The 22,168-nt window shown below is 39.3% G+C and overlaps 1 protein-coding gene across 3 annotated transcripts in view; it reads right to left on the reverse strand.

Annotated features, from left to right (window-relative positions):
* ARMC9 (armadillo repeat containing 9) overlaps nt 1–22,168 on the reverse strand; it is a 935,599-nt gene that overhangs the window by 382,687 nt on the left and 530,744 nt on the right. For all 3 annotated transcript variants that reach the window (XM_053710306.1, XM_053710304.1, XM_053710305.1), the window contains one exon: nt 18,632–18,724. In XM_053710306.1, the coding sequence (XP_053566281.1) occupies nt 18,632–18,724 (93 nt within the window). The remainder of the gene's footprint in view (nt 1–18,631; nt 18,725–22,168) is intronic.

Consider the following 22,168-nt stretch of genomic DNA (forward strand, 5'->3'; position numbering starts at 1 on the left):
ATAACGATTCAATATTTTTAGATCCAGAACTGGTCTGAAGGAATTCTCCTTCTTTGGTACAATGAAGAGATTTGAATAAAACCCCATTCCCTGTTCCGGAACTGGCATAATTACTCCAGTCAACTCTAGATCTGAAACACAATTCAGAAATGCTTGAGCTTTTACTGGATTTACTGGGACACGGGAAAGAAAAAATCTCTTTGCAGGAGGTCTCATCTTGAAACCAATTCTGTACCCTTCTGAAACAATGTTCTGAATCCAAAGATTGTGAACAGAATTGATCCAAATTTCCTTGAAAAAACGTAACCTGCCCCCTACCAGCTGAGCTGGAATGAGGGCCGCACCTTCATGTGGACTTAGAAGCAGGCTTTGCCTTTCTAGCTGGCTTGGATTTATTCCAGACTGGAGATGGTTTCCAAACTGAAACTGCTCCTGAGGATGAAGGATCAGGCTTTTGTTCTTTGTTGAAACGAAAGGAACGAAAACGATTATTAGCCCTGTTTTTACCTTTAGATTTTTTATCCTGTGGTAAAAAAGTTCCTTTCCCACCAGTAACAGTTGAAATAATAGAATCCAACTGAGAACCAAATAATTTGTTACCCTGGAAAGAAATAGAAAGTAGAGTTGATTTAGAAGCCATATCAGCATTCCAAGTTTTAAGCCATAAAGCTCTTCTAGCTAAAATAGCTAGAGACATAAACCTGACATCAACTCTGATAATATCAAAAATGGCATCACAGATAAAATTATTAGCATGCTGAAGAAGAATAATAATATCATGAGAATCATGATGTGTTACTTGTTGCGCTAAAGTTTCCAACCAAAAAGTTGAAGCTGCAGCAACATCAGCCAAAGATATAGCAGGTCTAAGAAGATTACCTGAACACAGATAAGCTTTTCTTAGAAAGGATTCAATTTTCCTATCTAAAGGATCCTTAAACGAAGTACCATCTGACGTAGGAATAGTAGTACGTTTAGCAAGGGTAGAAATAGCCCCATCAACTTTAGGGATTTTGTCCCAAAATTCTAATCTGTCAGACGGCACAGGATATAATTGCTTAAAACGTTTAGAAGGAGTAAATGAATTACCCAATTTATCCCATTCTTTGGAAATTACTGCAGAAATAGCATTAGGAACAGGAAAAACTTCTGGAATAACCACAGGAGCTTTAAATACCTTATCCAAACGTTTAGAATTAGTATCAAGAGGACCAGAATCCTCTATTTCTAAAGCAATTAGTACTTCTTTAAGTAAAGAACGAATAAATTCCATTTTAAATAAATATGAAGATTTATCAGCATCAACCTCTGAGACAGAATCCTCTGAACCAGAAGAGTCATCAGAATCAGAATGATGATGTTCATTTAAAAATTCATCTGTAGGGAGAGAAGTTTTAAAAGATTTTTTACGTTTACTAGAAGGAGAAATAACAGACATAGCCTTCTTTATGGATTCAGAAACAAAATCTCTTATGTTATCAGGAACATTCTGCACCTTAGATGTGGAAGGAACTGCAACAGGCAATGGTACTTTACTAAAGGAAATATTATCTGCATTAACAAGTTTGTCATGACAATCAATACAAACAACAGCTGGAGGAATAGCTACCAAAAGTTTACAGCAGATACACTTAGCTTTGGTAGATCCAGCACTAGACAGCGATTTTCCTGTAGTATCTTCTGACTCAGATGCAACGTGAGACATCTTGCAATATGTAAGAGAAAAAACAACATATATAAAGCAAAATTGATCAAATTCCTTAAATGACAGTTTCAGGAATGGGAAAAAATGCCAAAGAACAAGCTTCTAGCAACCAGAAGCAATGAAAAATGAGACTTAAATAATGTGGAGACAAAAGCGACGCCCATATTTTTTAGCGCCAAATAAGACGCCCACATTATTTGGCGCCTAAATGCTTTTGGCGCAAAAAATGACGCCACATCCGGAACGCCGACATTTTTGGCGCAAAATAACGTCAAAAAATGACGCAACTTCCGGCGACACGTATGACGCCGGAAACGGAAAAAGAATTTTTGCGCCAAAAAAGTCCGCGCCAAGACGCAATAAAATGAAGCATTTTCAGCCCCCGCGAGCCTAACAGCCCACAGGGAAAAAGAGTCAAATTTTTGAAGGTAAGAAAAAATGATTAAATCAAATGCATTATCCCAAATATGAAACTGACTGTCTGAAAAATAAGGAAAGTTGAACATTCTGAGTCAAGGCAAATAAATGTTTGAATACATATATTTAGAACTTTATAAACAAAAGTGCCCAACCATAGCTTAGAGTGTCACAGAAAAACAGAATTTATGTTTACCTGATAAATTACTTTCTCCAACGGTGTGTCCGGTCCACGGCGTCATCCTTACTTGTGGGATATTCTCTTCCCCAACAGGAAATGGCAAAGAGCCCAGCAAAGCTGGTCACATGATCCCTCCTAGGCTCCGCCTACCCCAGTCATTCGACCGACGTTAAGGAGGAATATTTGCATAGGAGAAACCATATGGTACCGTGGTGACTGTAGTTAAAGAAAATAAATTATCAGACCTGATTAAAAAAACCAGGGCGGGCCGTGGACCGGACACACCGTTGGAGAAAGTAATTTATCAGGTAAACATAAATTCTGTTTTCTCCAACATAGGTGTGTCCGGTCCACGGCGTCATCCTTACTTGTGGGAACCAATACCAAAGCTTTAGGACACGGATGAAGGGAGGGAGCAAATCAGGTCACCTAAATGGAAGGCACCACGGCTTGCAAAACCTTTCTCCCAAAAATAGCCTCAGAAGAAGCAAAAGTATCAAACTTGTAAAATTTGGTAAAAGTGTGCAGTGAAGACCAAGTCGCTGCCCTACATATCTGATCAACAGAAGCCTCGTTCTTGAAGGCCCATGTGGAAGCCACAGCCCTAGTGGAATGAGCCGTGATTCTTTCGGGAGGCTGCCGTCCGGCAGTCTCGTAAGCCAATCTGATGATGCTTTTAATCCAAAAAGAGAGAGAGGTAGAAGTTGCTTTTTGACCTCTCCTTTTACCGGAATAAACAACAAACAAGGAAGATGTTTGTCTAAAATCCTTTGTAGCATCTAAATAGAATTTTAGAGCGCGAACAACATCCAAATTGTGCAACAAACGTTCCTCTTTGAAACTGGTTTCGGACACAGAGAAGGTACGATAATCTCCTGGTTAATGTTTTTGTTAGAAACAACTTTTGGAAGAAAACCAGGTTTAGTACGTAAAACCACCTTATCTGCATGGAACACCAGATAAGGAGGAGAACACTGCAGAGCAGATAATTCTGAAACTCTTCTAGCAGAAGAAATTGCAACTAAAAACAAAACTTTCCAAGATAATAACTTAATATCAACGGAATGTAAGGGTTCAAACGGAACCCCCTGAAGAACTGAAAGAACTAAGTTGAGACTCCAAGGAGGAGTCAAAGGTTTGTAAACAGGCTTAATTCTAACCAGAGCCTGAACAAAGGCTTGAACATCTGGCACAGCTGCCAGCTTTTTGTGAAGTAACACAGACAAGGCAGAAATCTGTCCCTTCAGGGAACTAGCAGATAATCCTTTTTCCAATCCTTCTTGAAGGAAGGATAGAATCTTAGGAATCTTAACCTTGTCCCAAGGGAATCCTTTAGATTCACACCAACAGATATATTTTTTCCAAATTTTGTGGTAAATCTTTCTAGTTACAGGCTTTCTGGCCTGAACAAGAGTATCGATAACAGAATCTGAGAACCCTCGCTTCGATAAGATCAAGCGTTCAATCTCCAAGCAGTCAGCTGGAGTGAAACCAGATTCGGATGTTCGAACGGACCCTGAACAAGAAGGTCTCGTCTCAAAGGTAGCTTCCAAGGTGGAGCCGATGACATATTCACCAGATCTGCATACCAAGTCCTGCGTGGCCACGCAGGAGCTATCAAGATCACCGACGCCCTCTCCTGATTGATCCTGGCTACCAGCCTGGGGATGAGAGGAAACGGCGGGAACACATAAGCTAGTTTGAAGGTCCAAGGTGCTACTAGTGCATCCACTAGAGCCGCCTTGGGATCCCTGGATCTGGACCCGTAGCAAGGAACTTTGAAGTTCTGACGAGAGGCCATCAGATCCATGTCTGGAATGCCCCACAGCTGAGTGACTTGGGCAAAGATTTCCGGATGGAGTTCCCACTCCCCCGGATGCAATGTCTGACGACTCAGAAAATCCGCTTCCCAATTTTCCACTCCTGGGATGTGGATAGCAGACAGGTGGCAGGAGTGAGACTCCGCCCATAGAATGATTTTGGTCACTTCTTCCATCGCTAGGGAACTCCTTGTTCCCCCCTGATGGTTGATGTACGCAACAGTTGTCATGTTGTCTGATTGAAACCGTATGAACTTGGCCCTCGCTAGCTGAGGCCAAGCCTTGAGAGCATTGAATATCGCTCTCAGTTCCAGAATATTTATCGGTAGAAGAGATTCTTCCCGAGACCAAAGACCCTGAGCTTTCAGGGATCCCCAGACCGCGCCCCAGCCCATCAGACTGGCGTCGGTCGTGACGATGACCCACTCCGGTCTGCGGAATGTCATCCCTTGTGACAGGTTGTCCAGGGACAGCCACCAACGGAGTGAGTCTCTGGTCCTCTGATTTACTTGTATCTTCGGAGACAAGTCTGTATAGTCCCCATTCCACTGACTGAGCATGCACAGTTGTAATGGTCTTAGATGAATGCGCGCAAAAGGAACTATGTCCATTGCCGCTACCATCAAACCGATCACTTCCATGCACTGCGCTATGGAAGGAAGAGGAACGGAATGAAGTATCCGACAAGAGTCTAGAAGTTTTGTTTTTCTGGCCTCTGTCAGAAAAATCCTCATTTCTAAGGAGTCTATTATTGTTCCCAAGAAGGGAACCCTTGTTGACGGAGATAGAGAACTCTTTTCCACGTTCACTTTCCATCCGTGAGATCTGAGAAAGGCCAGGACAATGTCCGTGTGAGCCTTTGCTTGAGGAAGGGACGACGCTTGAATCAGAATGTCGTCCAAGTAAGGTACTACAGCAATGCCCCTTGGTCTTAGCACAGCTAGAAGGGACCCTAGTACCTTTGTGAAAATCCTTGGAGCAGTGGCTAATCCGAAAGGAAGCGCCACGAACTGGTAATGCTTGTCCAGGAATGCGAACCTTAGGAACCGATGATGTTCCTTGTGGATAGGAATATGTAGATACGCATCCTTTAAATCCACTGTGGTCATGAATTGACCTTCCTGGATGGAAGGAAGAATAGTTCGAATGGTTTCCATCTTGAACGATGGAACCTTGAGAAACTTGTTTAAGATCTTGAGATCTAAGATTGGTCTGAACGTTCCCTCTTTTTTGGGAACTATGAACAGATTGGAGTAGAACCCCATCCCTTGTTCTCTTAATGGAACAGGATGAATCACTCCCATTTTTAACAGGTCTTCTACACAATGTAAGAATGCCTGTCTTTTTATGTGGTCTGAAGACAACTGAGACCTGTGGAACCTCCCCCTTGGGGGAAGCCCCTTGAATTCCAGAAGATAACCTTGGGAGACTATTTCTAGCGCCCAAGGATCCAGAACATCTCTTGCCCAAGCCTGAGCGAAGAGAGAGAGTCTGCCCCCCACCAGATCCGGTCCCGGATCGGGGGCCAACATTTCATGCTGTCTTGGTAGCAGTGGCAGGTTTCTTGGCCTGCTTTCCCTTGTTCCAGCCTTGCATTGGTCTCCAAACTGGCTTGGCTTGAGAAGTATTACCCTCTTGCTTAGAGGACGTAGCACTTTGGGCTGGTCCATTTCTACGAAAGGGACGAAAATTAGGTTTATTTTTTGCCTTGAAAGGCCGATCCTGAGGAAGGGCGTGGCCCTTACCCCCAGTGATATCAGAGATAATCTCTTTCAAGTCAGGGCCAAACAGCGTTTTCCCCTTGAAAGGAATGTTAAGTAGCTTGTTCTTGGAAGACGCATCAGCTGACCAAGATTTCAACCAAAGCGCTCTGCACGCCACAATAGCAAACCCAGAATTCTTAGCCGCTAACCTAGCCAATTGCAAAGTGGCGTCTAGGGTGAAAGAATTAGCCAATTTGAGAGCATTGATTCTGTCCATAATCTCCTCATAAGGAGGAGAATCACTATCGACCGCCTTTATCAGCTCATCGAACCAGAAACATGCGGCTGTAGCTACAGGGACAATGCATGAAATTGGTTGTAGAAGGTAACCCTGCTGAACAAACATCTTTTTAAGTAAACCTTCTAATTTTTTATCCATAGGATCTTTGAAAGCACAACTATCCTCTATGGGTATAGTGGTGCGTTTGTTTAAAGTGGAAACCGCTCCCTCGACCTTGGGGACTGTCTGCCATAAGTCCTTTCTGGGGTCGACCATAGGAAACAATTTTTTAAATATGGGGGGAGGGACGAAAGGAATACCGGGCCTTTCCCATTCTTTATTAACAATGTCCGCCACCCGCTTGGGTATAGGAAAAGCTTCTGGGAGCCCCGGGACCTCTAGGAACTTGTCCATTTTACATAGTTTCTCTGGGATGACCAACTTGTCACAATCATCCAGAGTGGATAATACCTCCTTAAGCAGAATGCGGAGATGTTCCAACTTAAATTTAAACGTAATCACATCAGGTTCAGCTTGTTGAGAAATGTTCCCTGAATCAGTAATTTCTCCCTCAGACAAAACCTCCCTGGCCCCATCAGACTGGGTTAGGGGCCCTTCAGAACCATTATTATCAGCGTCGTCATGCTCTTCAGTATCTAAAACAGAGCAGTCGCGCTTACGCTGATAAGTGTTCATTTTGGCTAAAATGTTTTTGACAGAATTATCCATTACAGCCGTTAATTGTTGCATAGTAAGGAGTATTGGCGCGCTAGATGTACTAGGGGCCTCCTGAGTGGGCAAGACTCGTGTAGACGAAGGAGGGAATGATGCAGTACCATGCTTACTCCCCTCACTTGAGGAATCATCTTGGGCATCATTGTCATTGTCACATAAATCACATTTATTTAAATGAATGGGAATTCTGGCTTCCCCACATTCAGAACACAGTCTATCTGGTAGTTCAGACATGTTAAACAGGCATAAACTTGATAACAAAGTACAAAAAACGTTTTAAAATAAAACCGTTACTGTCACTTTAAATTTTAAACTGAACACACTTTATTACTGCAATTGCGAAAAAACATGAAGGAATTGTTCAAAATTTACCAAATTTTCACCACAGTGTCTTAAAGCCTTAAAAGTATTGCACACCAAATTTGGAAGCTTTAACCCTTAAAATAACGGAACCGGAGCCGTTTTTAACTTTAACCCCTTTACAGTCCCTGGTATCTGCTTTGCTGAGACCCAACCAAGCCCCAAAGGGGAATACGATACCAAATGACGCCTTCAGAAAGTCTTTTCTAAGTAGCAGAGCTCCTCTCACATGCGACTGCATGTCATGCCTCTCAAAAACAAGTGCGCAACACCGGCGCGAAAATGAGGCTCTGCCTATGATTTGGGAAAGCCCCTAAAGAATAAGGTGTCTAAAACAGTGCCTGCCGATATTATTATATCAAAATACCCAGAATAAATGATTCCTCAAGGCTAAATATGTGTTAATAATGAATCGATTTAGCCCAGAAAAAGTCTACAGTCTTAAAAAGCCCTTGTGAAGCCCTTATTTACGATCTTAACAAACATGGCTTACCGGATCCCATAGGGAAAATGACAGCTTCCAGCATTACATCGTCTTGTTAGAATGTGTCATACCTCAAGCAGCAAGAGACTGCTCACTGTTCCCCCAACTGAAGTTAATTGCTCTCAACAGTCCTGTGTGGAACAGCCATGGATTTTAGTGACGGTTGCTAAAATCATTTTCCTCATACAAACAGAAATCTTCATCTCTTTTCTGTTTCTGAGTAAATAGTACATACCAGCACTATTTCAAAATAACAAACTCTTGATTGAATAATAAAAACTACAGTTAAACACTAAAAAACTCTAAGCCATCTCCGTGGAGATGTTGCCTGTACAACGGCAAAGAGAATGACTGGGGTAGGCGGAGCCTAGGAGGGATCATGTGACCAGCTTTGCTGGGCTCTTTGCCATTTCCTGTTGGGGAAGAGAATATCCCACAAGTAAGGATGACGCCGTGGACCGGACACACCTATGTTGGAGAAATAAGATTTACTTACCCCAGGACACTCATCTACATGTTTGTAGAAAGCCAAACCAGTACTGAAACGAGAATCAGCAGAGGTAATGGTATATATAAGGGTATATCGTCGATCTGAAAAGGGAGGTAAGAGATGAATCTCTACGACCGATAACAGAGAACCTATGAAATAGACCCCGTAGAAGGAGATCACTGCATTCAAATAGGCAATACTCTCCTCACATCCCTCTGACATTCACTGCACGCTGAGAGGAAAACCGGGCATATAATTTGATGGCAGTTAGGAACCAAAAAGCTCTATCAAGTCTACCCATATAACATGTCGCTTATTTCTTAGGCTAGACATATGCATATCCCAGATATTTTTTAATTTTTTTAAAGACCTTGTGTTTACCACCTCTATTGGAAGTTCATTCTATGAATTCACCACCTTTTCTTTTAAAAAAAAAAAAAAACCCAAAACAACTGCATCCTCAAGTTAGTCAGGTTGAAGACATCCTGATGCAAACATTGTCCTAATAGCCAAGGAACTGCAAGTTTTATTGTGGAGAGCCTTGAACATAGATTGGAGTTCCAGAATATTAATTGGTAACTTCACCTCCCAAAGAGATCAAGCTTCTGGTGCGCTCAGAAACCCCCATACAGCCGCCCAAATAAGTAGGCTGATATTTGTTATGATTACTGTATAGTTCAGCTGTCAGAGAGAGGTCCCATGAACAATGGAGTTGTGAATCTGCCAAAAGTCCAGTTTCATCAACTGATTCAGGGAAATAACCTGAGACAAGTCCTTGTGAGAGAGAAATGTGCAGAAGCCTTAGATGAAATCTGCAAAAGGAAGAATAGGACAGTGTATAAGGCAGCAAATATCAACACCATTAACTCCATACACTGAGCCACAGTTTGAAAGGGAGTGTGCTGCAAACTGGTGCAAGTTGATTGACACTTTTGTCTGCACTTTTCCATCAGAGACAGCATCTAAGTCTAATTTAGACTCCAGGAAGGAGACTCAAGTGGTTGGAACCAGAGAGCTATTTAGAACATGTATGCACCAACTATGTTGGTGAAGCAGAGACAGTGAGGTTTACATGTGCTTGACTGCCTTCTGAAAGGAGGGAGTCTTAACCAGATCATCATCTAGATCAGGAGTTATTGAAACGCCTTGAGTTCGCAGCTTTGTTTACAGTAGGTCTGTGAACTGTGTGTCAAAGCCACTAGGACTCTTAAAACACAACAGTAGTTCTCACCAGAGAACCTTAAAATTTGGTTACGTGCCTAAATTTAGTGTGTAATACCCTCATGTGTAAATATTCAGGAAACAGTCAGTGGGCCATCAAAAGTGAAATTTTCTACTCAACAGCACCCTTCCTCTACTTTGTATCATGACAGCCACAGACTGAATCGATTACAAAGTCCAGCCAATTAAGTGCAAGCAAAGTTCCAAGGATTTTGGTAGGAGGAGAGAATGTAGACCAGACAATTAGCAGAACTTCTTTTTTGACTCCCCTCTGTCTATGAGGCTCTTTTGAGGGGAGATGGTTCTTCAATTGGATAGAGAACACCTGTAAAGATTTTGGATAAAACAACTAAATTGGAAAGTTTTATATAAATGTATTTAAAATACCAGAGAGTATATTTACCCAAAGAAGAAGGTGAGCTGGGGATACCCAATCTTACATTATATAGACAGGCAATTGTGACACAAAGGCTAGTGGATTGGAGTGCAAACGAACAAGAAAAACACTGGATACAGATAGACAGAGCTATACTGACTTCTAACAATCCAGGCTCTCTAGCATGGACAGTTAAAAAAGACAGACCGGCCATAGTTAACAAATATCCTTTGCTGAGGGAGTTTTTCATTATATGGGACAGAATAACATATACTGCATCACATATCTCTACACCTGTATCACCGCTAACCCCCTACAAAAATAACCCGGCACTACCGCTAGCAACAACAAAAGATTACTCACATGCAGGGTCCAAGATAGAGAACAACACATTCCACAGTCTGTGCCACCAAAATAAACTAAAGAGTTATACAGAAATTATCACCTCCAATACAGATCCATCACTGTCTTGGCTATCATACGCACAGATAAGGCACTTTCTCCATACTCACAAACACAAAGACTTAATTCTTAGGTCGACAACAAATTTCGAAAAACTATGTCTGATGACGAACCCACCGCGCCACTTAATATCAATCCTTTACAAACTGCTTTTGGGGAGGGGAGAAAACCAACTACCTAATTATACTAGGGCATGGGAGAAAGACCTAAACACAGAATTCACACCACAAACATGGAACAAAATATTTCTTAACACCAAAACAGCTTCCATCTCAGCCCAAGTACAAGAAACAAATTATAAGTATCTGATGAGGTGATACCTCACCCCAGCAAGATTAAAGATAATATACCCGCACACTACAGGTAGATGCTGGAGAGGCTGCTCTGAGGTTGGAACTATACAACATATATGGTGGGATTGCCAAAAACTCCAGGACTTCTGGACGAGGGTAATAGATCACATGTGAAAGACAATAGGGGCATTGGTACCAAGGGACCCAAAAATCTTACTATTTACCACCCTACTTAAGTTAAAAAGATTAGATAACCACAAGCTGCTGATCAGTAGCACAAAGCTCTTGATAACCCGACATTGGAAATCTACAACGGTCCCGTCTTTAGGGGATTGGATTGCGCAGGTAGATCTACTTTTACAGCTAGAAAGATACCATTACATTAGAGTGGGGAAAGTAGAGATACATGAGTTGATGCTGAGTACTTGGGAGAACAGCAAAACATAAATACAGCCTGTATATAACCTTCTGTTTAGCCTTTAGCATTTCATACTCTATAAAAGCTCCATTTGAAAATTGATAGAGACTTTAAGAAATAGTTATTCAGCATTGACTAATGCTGGTATTGCACTGTTATTGAATGTATGGTGATGGGGTTTTTGATGATACCTAAGTTGCGGTTGTTGAACTCTAAGAACAGACAAATTTATTAGCGAACTATTTGCCACAGCTATACTGGAATACTAGTACCATGGGGGCAAACCCTTTTCTCCCTTCTTTGAACCCCAGCCCCAGCTGGCAGGGAGCATACAACACCTGGAACTTGTTACATCTAACATGCTCCCAACTAAAGGAAGAAGACCAGATAGGACATCTTCTTTGAGTGATTTATATAAAGGACTTGAGTTCTAATGGCAGCTGGGTCTGGCACGGGGCTCTGGACTTGTTTTCTATTTGCTGGTTGGGGGAGTTGCTCATTTATTGTTATTCAGATTTGCATATGTATCTTTTTCAAGATCAGTTGATGATGTAACATTACTTTACTTTTTCATTATAACAATAAAGCTTTTTTGAAAATGAAAAAAAAATAAAAAAAAAAATACCAAAGAGATGCTTTCCACAGACAGACAAAAATGAAAACCCTTCAAATTTTTAAGGACCAAAGGTAACATAATTTATGTAAGAACTTACCTGATAAATTCATTTCTTTCATATTGGCAAGAGTAAACAGTCAAAAGTCCAGCACCCTTAAATGCCCAATGCTCGCTGCCAGGGTTCCTGCAAACCCCCAAATAGATACACACAAGGATAGCAGCAGCATAAATTATAAACAATTTATTATGGCACAAGAAAAAAAGTCCATAATAAATTGGTTATAATTTATGCTGCTGCTATCCTTGTGTGTATCTATATTGGCATGAGTCCATGAGCTAGTGACGTATGGGACATACAATCCCACCAGGAGGGGCAACGTTTTCCAAACCACAAAACGCCCACAAACCCACCCCTCACGACACCCAAAATTCAGTTTAACGAATAGCCAAGTAGTGGGGTGATAAAGAAAAGAGTAAAAAGTATCAACAAAGGAATTTGGAAATAATTGTGCTTTATACAAAAAAATCATAACCACCATAAAAGGGGTGGGCCTCATGGACTCTTGCCAATATGAAAGAAATGAATTTATCAGGTAAGTTCTTACATAAATTATGTTTTCTTTCATGTAATTGGCAAGAGTCCATGAGCTAGTGACGTATGGGATAGCAATACCCAAGATGTGGAACTCCACGCAAGAGTCACTAGAGAGGGAGGGATAAAAATAAAAACAGCCATTTTTCGCTGAAAAAATTCATCCACAACCCAAAAAATAAGTTTATTCTCATAAACGAAAGGAAAAAACTTAAATAAAAAGCAGAAGAATCAAACTGAAACAGCTGCCTGAAGAACTTTTCTACCAAAAAACTGCTTCAAAAGAAGCAAATACATCAAAGCGGTAGAATTTAGTAAATGTATGCAAAGAAGAACAAGTTGCTGCTTTGCAAATCTGATCAACTGAAGCTTCATTCTTAAAAGCCCACGAAATAGAGACTGATCTAGTAGAATGAGCTGTAATTCTCTGAGGCGGGGCTTGACCCGACTCCAAATAAGCTTGATGAATCAAAAGCTTTAACCATGAAGCCAAGGAAACAGCAGAAGCCTTCTGACCTTTCCTAGAACCAGAAAATATAACAAATAGACTAGAAGTCTTCCTGAAATCTTTAGTAGCTTCAACATAATATTTCAAAGCTCTTACCACATCCAAAGAATGTAAGGATCTCTCCAAAGAATTCTTAGGATTAGGACCAAGGAAGGGACAACAATTTCTCTATTGATGTTGTTAGAATTCACAACCTTAGGTAAGAATTTAAATGAAGTCTGCAAAAATGCCTTATCCTGATGAAAAATCAGAAAAGGAGATTCACAAGAGAGCGGATAATTCAGAAACTCTTCTAGCAGAAGAGATTGCCAAAAAAAACAACACTTTCCAAGAAAGTAGTTTAATGTCCAAAGAATGCATAGGCTCAAACGGAGGAGCCTGTAAAGCCTTCAAAACTGAATTAAGACTCCAGGAAGGAGAGATTGATTTAATGACAGGCTTGAGACGAACCAAAGCCTGCACAAAACAAAACAATGAATATCAGGAAGTTTAGCAATCTTTATGAGAAATAAAAAAGAAAGAGCAGAGATTTGTCCTTTCAAGTAACTTGCAGACAAACCTTTATCCAAACCATCCTGAAGAAACTGTAAAATTCTAGGAATTCTAAAAGAATGTCAAGAGAATTTATGAGAAGAACACCATGAAATGTAAGTCTTCCAAACTCGATAATAAATCTTTCTAGACACATATTTATGAGCCTGCAACATAGTATTAATCACTGAGTCAGAGAAACCTCTATGACTAAGCACTAAGCGTTCAATCTCCATACCTTCAAATTTAATGATTTGAGATCCTGATGGAAAAACGGACCTTGAGATAGAAGGTCTGGCCTTAGTGGAAGTGGCCAAGGTTGGCAACTGGACATCCGGACAAGATCCGCATACCAAAACCTATGAGGCCATGCTGGAGCTACCAGCAGCACAAACGATTGCTCCATGATGATCTTAGAGATCACTCTTAGAAGAAGAACTAGAGGCGGGATAAGCAGGTTGATAACACCAAGGAAGTGTCAATGCATCCACTGCTTCCACCTGAGGATCCCTGGACCTGGACAGGTACCTGGGAAGTTTTTTGTTTAGATGAGATGCCATCAGATCTATTTATGGAAGCCCCCACGTCTGAACAATTTGAGAAAACACATCTGGGTGGAGAGACCATTCTCCCGGATGTAAAGTCTGCCGACTGAGGTAATCCGCTTCCCAATTGTCTATACCTGGGATATGAAACGCAGAAATTAGACAGGAGCTGGATTCCGCCCAAACAAGTATCCAAGATACTTCTTTCATAGCTTGAGGACTGTGAGTCCCACCCAGATGATTGACATATGCCACAGTTGTGACATTGTCTGCCTGAAAACAAATGAACGTTCTCTCTTCAACAGAGGCCAAAATTGAAGAGCCATGAGAATCGCACGGAGTTCCAAAATATTGATTGGTATTCTCGCCTCTTGAGATTTCCAAACTCCTTGTGCTGTCAGAGATCCCCAAACAGCTGCCCAACCTGAAAGACTCGCATCCGTTGTGATCACAGTCCAGGTTGGATGGACGAAAGAGGCCCCTAAAATTATACGATGGAATCTAACCACCAAGTCAGAGAAAGTCGAACATTGGGATTTAAGGATATTAATTGTGATATCTTTGTATAATCCATGCACCATAGGTTCAGCATACAGCTGGAGAGGTCTCATATGAAAACAAGCAAAGGGGATCGTGTCCGATGCTGCAGTCATGAGACCTAGAACTTCCATGCACATAGCTACTAAAGGGAATGACTGAGACTGAAAGTTCCGACAGGCTGCAATCAATTTCAAACGTCTCTTGTTTGTTAGAGACAAAGTCATGGACACTGAATCTATCTGGAAACCTAAAAAGGTTACCTTTGTCTGAGGAATCAAATAACTTTTTGGTAAATTGATCCTCCAACCATGTCTCCGAAGAAACAACACTAGTTGATTTGTGTGAGATTCTGCAGAACGTAAAGACTGAGCGAGTACCAAGATATCGTCCAAATAAGGAAACACCGAAATACCCCGCTCTCTGATTACAGAGAGTAGGGCACCTAGAACCTTTGAAAAGATTCTTGGAGGCCAAAAGGAAGAGCAACAAATTGGTAATGCTTGTCTAGAAAGAGAATCTCAGGAATTGATAATGATCTGGATGAATCGGAATATGAAGATATGCGTCCTGTAAGTCTATTGTGGACATATAATGCCCTTGCTGAACAAAAGGCAGAAAAGTCCTTATAGTCACCATTTTGAAAGTTGGTACTCTTACATATCGATTCAAAATCTTTAGATCCAAAACTGGTCTGAATTAATTCTCTTTCTTTGGGACAATGAAAAGATTTGAATAAAACCCCAGACCCTGTTCCTGAAACGGAACTGGCATGATTACCCCTGATAACTTCAGGTCTGAAACACACTTCAGAAAAGCCTGAGCCTTTACTGGGTTTACCGGAATGCGTGAGAGAAAAAATCTTCTCACAGGCAGTCTTACTCTGAATCCTATTCTGTACCCCTGAGAGACAATACTCTGAATCCAATGATTTTGGACCAAATTGATCCAAAAATCTTTGAAAAATTTTAATCTGCCCTTACCAGCTGAGCTGGAATGAGGACCGCACCTTTATGCAGACTTGGGGGCTGGGTTTGATCTCTTAAATGACTTGGATTTATTCCAATTTGAAGAAGGCTTCCAATTGGAAACATATTCCTTGGGGGAAGGATTAGGTTTCTGTTCCTTATTTTGACAAAAGGAACGAAAACGGTTAAAAGCTTTAGATTTACCCTTAGGTTTTTTTATCCTGAGGCAAAAAAAAACTCCCTTCCCCCCAGTAACAGATGCAATTATTGAATCCAATTGAGAGCCAAATAATTTATTACCTTGGAAAGAAAGAGATAGCAATCTGGATTTAGAAGTCATATCAGCATTCCAAGATTTGAGCCACAAAACTCTTCTAGCTAAAATAGCTAAAGACACAGATTTAACATCAATTTTGATAATATCAAAAATGGCATCACAAATGAAATTATTAGCATGTTGAATCAACTTAACAATGCTAGACAAATCATGATCCGATACTTGTTGCGCTAAAGTATCCAACCAAAAAGTTGAAGCAATTGCAACATCAGCCAAAGAAATTGCAGGCCGAAGAAGATGACCTGAATATAAATAAGCTTTCTTTAGAAAATATTCAAGTTCCCTATCTAAAGGATCTTTAAAAGAAGTACTATCTTCCGTAGGAATAGTAGTACGTTTAGCAAGAGTAGAGATAGCCCCATCAACTTTGGGGATCTTTTCCCAAAACTCCAATCTAACTTCTGGCAAAGGATACAATTTTTTAAACCTTGAAGAAGGAATAAAAGAAGTACCAGGCTTATTCCATTCCATAGAAATTATATCAGAAATAGCATCAGGAACTGGAAAAACCTCTGGAATAACCACAGGAGGTTTATAAACAGAATTTAAACGTTTACTAGTTTTAATATCAAGAGGACTAGTTTCCTCCATATCCAATGTAATCAACACTTCTTTTAACAAAGAACGAATATACTCCAATTTAAATAAATAAGAGGATTTATCAGTGCCAATATCTGAGGCAGGATCTTCTGAATCAGATAAATCTTCGTCAGAGAAGGATAATTCAGTATGTTGCTGGTTATTTGAAATTTCATCAACCTTTTGAGAAGTTTTAAAAGACCTTTTACGTTTATTAGAAGGCGGAATGGCAGATAAAGCCTTCTGAATAGAATCAGAAATAAATTCTTTTAAATTTACAGGTATATCTTGTGCATTAGATGTTGAAGGAACAACAACAGGTAATGAACTACTACTGATGGATACATTATCTGCATGTAAAAGTTTATCATGACAACTATTACAAACTACAGCTAGAGGTATAATCTCCACAAGTTTACAACAAATGCACTTAGCTTTGGTAGAACTGTTATCAGGCAGAAGGGATCCAGCAGTGAATTCTGAGACAGGAAGAGATTGAGACATCTTGCAAATGCAAGAGAAAAAAACAACATATAAAGCAAAATTATCAATTTCCTTATATGGCAGTTTCAGGAATGGTAAAAAATGCAAACAGAATAGCCCTCTGACATAGAAAAAAGCAAGAGGCAAATAGGAATGGGGTCTAAAATAATGAGAGTATTTGACACCAAGTATGACGCACAACAAACAGAAAAATATTTTTGGCGCCAAAAACGTCCGGAAACGACACACTCGCGTCATAGATGACGCAACCTTGTGAAAGGACCCGGCGTCTTAGTTGACGAATTTGCGTCAACGAACGTAACTTCGCGCCAAAAAAAATCTTGCGCCAAGAATGACGCAATAAACTTTAGCATTTTGCGCCCTCGCAAGCCTAATTCTGCCCGCGATTTAGAAAAATGACAGTCAATTGAAAAAATACTACACCCCAGGTAAGAAATACATTTCTAAAAAAAAGCATTTCCCTGATATGAAACTGACAGTCTGCAAAAGGAAATATACTGAAACCTTAATCATGGCAAATATAAGTACAATACAGGTAGCCCTCAGTTTACGCCGGGGTTAGGTTCCAGAAGGAATGGTTGTAAATCGAAACCGTTGTAAATTGAAACCCAGTTTAAAATGTAAGGCAATGGGAAGTGAGGGAGTTAGGTTCCAGGCCCCTCTCAAAATTGTCATAAGTAACACCTAATACATTATTTTTAAAGCTTTGAAAAGAAAACTTTAAATGCTAAACAGCATTATAAACCTAATAAGATAATCACACAACGCAGACTTTACTTGCATTTTTCTGCAAACAGTTCTTTCTATGCATTCCAATCTGGACTGATTTATAGACAGGAAGATCTTGTTCCTTTGCAAGCTGCTCGACAGCTCAGGTCTGGTTAAACTGATTAATTTCAGCTTGCTTGGCTTGCATATCTTTGCTGCAACACAAGCGGAAAGCTCCGCCTACTGGCTATTTTAATCAATGCACTGCTTCTCAATTCTTTTCAATAGCAGTCACATGACTGAAAAAAAAAGGTTGTTATTCTGAAACGGTGCAAATTGAACCGTTGTAAACCGAGGGCCACCTGTACATATATTTAAAACTTTATATAAATACATAAAGTGCCAAACCATAGATGAGAGTGTCTTAAGTAATGAAAATATACTTACCTGAAGAAACCCATCCACATATAGCAGATAGCCAAACCAGTACTGAAACAGTTATCAGTAGAGGTAATGGAATATGAGAGTATATCGTCGATCTGAAAAGGGATGTAGGAGATGAATCTCTATGACCGATAACAGAGAACCTATGAAATAGATCCCCATGAGGAAAACCATTGCATTCAATAGGTGATACTCCCTTCACATCCCTCTGACATTCACTGTACTCTGAGAGGAAACGGGCTTCAAAAATGCTGAGAAGCGCATATCAACGTAGAAATCTTAGCACAAACTTACTTCACCACCTCCATAGGAAGCAAAGTTTGTAAAACTGAATTGTGGGTGTGGTGAGGGGTGTGTTTGTGGGCGTTTTGGGGTTTGGAAAACTTTGCCCCTCATGGTGGGATTGTGTGTCCCATACGTCACTAGCTCATGGACTCTTGCTAATTACATGAAAGAAATATAAATAAAAATGTAAGGCTATATTCACCAAATTGTTTTTATTTTATTGCATTTGGTGCACATTTAGTTGCCCATTTTTAAAGTATGCTTTCAAACTAGCCGTCAAAGAGTCCCTTACAGACTATTCTATATTGTCTGTATCACAGTATCAACAGTAACCTATTAAGGTTGTATCACCCTCTCTAGCACCTAAGTGCTTAATCTTAACCCTAATCAGAAACATTCATATTTTGGGCTAAGATCATGGTGACATTCTGAATGTTAAAATATCTTAAATACAACACTTTGATATTACATCTTTTTACTGAAACATTTTAAAAGTATATGACCAAGAAGATAACGGATTATAGTCACTCACCTGCTCAATCTGATGGCAATCCAATAGATCGTTGCTAATGTATGCTTGTAGAACAGTATCCCTTTGTTCACCAGGCTGTGACCGTGTAAAGCGCTGAAAAGGAAAAGGGCCAAAGATATTAACTAAGTTCTAAGGCATTTTTTTTAAACATAACTTCTTATTCCTTTGGGATCTGTAAACTGTCAACTAAAATCACATATTACAAAAAGCAAATCCTCCTTGAAAAAGCCGTATGGAAACAGTAATATTGTAGATTAACTACAGTGGGCTGGTCACAAAGAGGGGCAGAAGTGCTGTTTGATACAAGCCAGTATTTTGGATGGCACATTGTTCTATTAAAAGCAACCATGTACACAAAGTGTGCAATATACCAGTTCTTTACACCAAGTGACGCAGTACACGTTTGAAAAACCGCAAGCAAGAGTGCAAAGCACGTTAGTTTACTTAGCTGCTGGGATCCATAAGTCTACATATGGATTGAATTATACTGTTTTTATATAATGAAATAAAAGTTTATACTTTTTAAATACAATTTTTCCTCTTGGGCTACTTTTGACATGGATGGCGATATACGGATTATTATCAACTGCTGTAAGAGTCTCGTATAAAGATTTTGGATTTGCTGCATTACTGAATGGGATAATTAAGGCGACATCCGGAGATCCTGTACAATGTAGGCCCTGGAAAGCTTAAAGGGACAGTCTACACCAGAATTGTTATTGTTTTAAAAGTTAGATAATCCCTTGTTTACCCATTTCCTAGTTTTGCATAACCAACACAGTTATATTTATATATTTTTTACCTCTGTGATTATCTTGTATCTAAGCCTCTGCAGACTGCCCCTTTTATTTGTTCTTTTGACAGACTTGCAGTTTAGCCAATCAGTGATGGCTCCCAGGTAATTTAACGTGCACGAGCACAGTGTTATCTATATGAAAAACATGAACTAACACCCTCTAGTGGTGAAAAACCTGTTAAAATGCATTCTTAAGAGTCGGCCTTCAAGGTCTTAGAAATTAGCATATGAACCTCCTAAGTTAAGCTTTCAACTAAGAATACCAAAAGAACAAAGAAAAATTGGTGATAAAAGTAAATTGGAAAATTGTTTAAAATTGCATGCCCTATCTGAATCATGAAAGTTTTTTTTTGGACTAGACTGTCCCTTTAAAGGGTGAGTGCATGTCTTACAACTTACTTTCCTATGAGTTAATACACTGTACACGTTCTTATGCTTTAATGTTATTTAAAATTGTATAATACATCATGGTGTACCTGAACACCTACCTGGTCTGCTATAAAGGTGACTTTATGTGACTAGTATGTGTGAGTAGCATTTCACTCAGCTATCTTTTAAATTAGCGTTTATAACATAATTGCACTACGGAGATGTACGTTTCTTCTCTTTGAAGATAGTTGAGCTGAATACAAAATTTAACTATTTACTTTGTGGGCGATTTAATACCAACAATTTGATAAAAGCATTCTTTCTACCAACTATTATCAAATTATTATGTTTTAGTGAACGAAATTGTAAACACATTTAATTTTTTTCAATAAAATAGAGTATAAAAAGAAGGTTGTGTGGAAAACCTGCTATATAATTACTTCAAAGAAACACAAGACAAAATTAAACATTAAATTTTAAACAACTTTGAAATTCACTTCCATTATCTAAATGTACAAAATATTTTTATATGCAAATTTTCTGAGGCACCAGCTTCTACGAAGCATGTGCAAGAATTGAGAGAATATACATATATGCTTTTTGTGATTGGTTAATAGCAGTCACATGTTCCAGGGGAAAGGGAAATGGAACCAACTTTGAAATTTGTCACAAAAAAACTCAACTATTCATTTGAAATTTAGTTGTCCTTTAACAATTATCCACACATTGTAATTTGCACACTCTCTTTTATTGCCTGTTTTATAAATATGTCTCTAAGTTTCCTCAATGGAAGAAAAAAACAACAATTTTCAGAAATAAATTACAGAAAAAGGGGGGGGGGGGGGGTAATGAAAGTACATTGCAAAGGTTTCAATTACAGACATTTTAACTTTTTGTTTTACACACTCATACTGTTTTATACCCTTTAAAAGGGGCATGGAACCCAAATATTTTATTTAATTAATTCAGATAGAGCATGCAATTTTAAACAACTTTCTTATTTACTTCTATAATCAGATTTTCTTCATTCTTTTGGTATCCTTTGTTGAAAAGCAAGGACATAAGCTAAGGAACGTGCATTTGTCTGGAGCACTATATGGCAGTAGTTTTGCAAGAATGTTATCCATTTGCAAGAGTACTCGATGCTAGCAAAATTTCCTGCCAGACACCTACCAAGGTATTCCTTCAACAAGAATAACATGGTAATTAAGCATATCTGATAAAATAAGTAAATTGGGATTATTATTTTTTTAAATTGTATGATCTGTCTGAATTACAAAAGAAATTGTTTGGGCTTCATATCATTTTAAGTACAGAATTTAAGCTCCAACTTTTCTAAGAAGAAGTGGAACAAGTACAGTATTTTACAACAAACACAAGCAAAACAAATTACAGATATATATTGTAAAGTTGTTTTATTTGCATTATCTAGGTTAAGTCATTTAATAATTGTTAATATCCATATGTCCTAAAGTATAGCTTTCTATAGCGTTCCGGACAAATAAGAAATTTGCGTGGATGAGTAAAATAAATTGGACTTTTTCCTATCTTTACCATTGAGTGGACTAGTAATATTTTTTCCTCTGGGCTAATAGTTTCAACCCCAAACTTGTAAACTAGTGATATTTCTCTGTTTATGTGTATGTATATCAAATCAGGTGTTTTGCCCACGCAAGCTGCTCCACATATTCATCTTACATTGTTTGCTTGAAAGGCAAACTTCCTTTTCTTACAAATTATCTCTAACTAAAGGTTCTTTGCAGTAATATAGTATCTCCCTTTTACATATATTATGTTGCCATAATTTTAAAATAATTCCTCCCACTTAACCAAAATATGATTTTCCATTTTAACCTAATAAGTTTCAAGTACCTATTTTCATTTAATAATGTAGCAAACTCAGCAAGATGTTAAAAACAATCTCTAACATGGTCATATGTCTAATAATGCTCCATCACAATGAGATATTGTTTTTGTAGAAACAGGTGCTAAGTGTATTTGTAGCTAAGGGCCCGATGATATAAAGCTCTCCTCTCTGAGGAGATTATCCAGATTACATTTAGAAAGGCAATGTATCTCTTTATGCAGGGTTCTGGGTGGGATGGAGACATGCCTACTGCTAAAAAAACATAATTTATGCTTACCTGATAAATGTATTTCTCTTGTGATGTATCGAGTCCACGGATTCATCCTTACTTGTGGGATATTCTCCTTCCCTACAGGAAGTGGCAAAGAGAGCACCCACAGCAGAGCTGTCTATATAGCTCCTCCCTTAGCTCCACCCCCGTCTTTCGGCCGAAGGCTAGGAAGAAAAAGGAGAAACTATAGGGTGCAGTGGTGACTGAAAGTTTTAAAATAAAAATATATATGCC

This window comes from Bombina bombina, chromosome 4, assembly GCF_027579735.1.
Source record: "Bombina bombina isolate aBomBom1 chromosome 4, aBomBom1.pri, whole genome shotgun sequence".
Classification (NCBI taxonomy): Eukaryota; Metazoa; Chordata; class Amphibia; order Anura; family Bombinatoridae; genus Bombina; species Bombina bombina.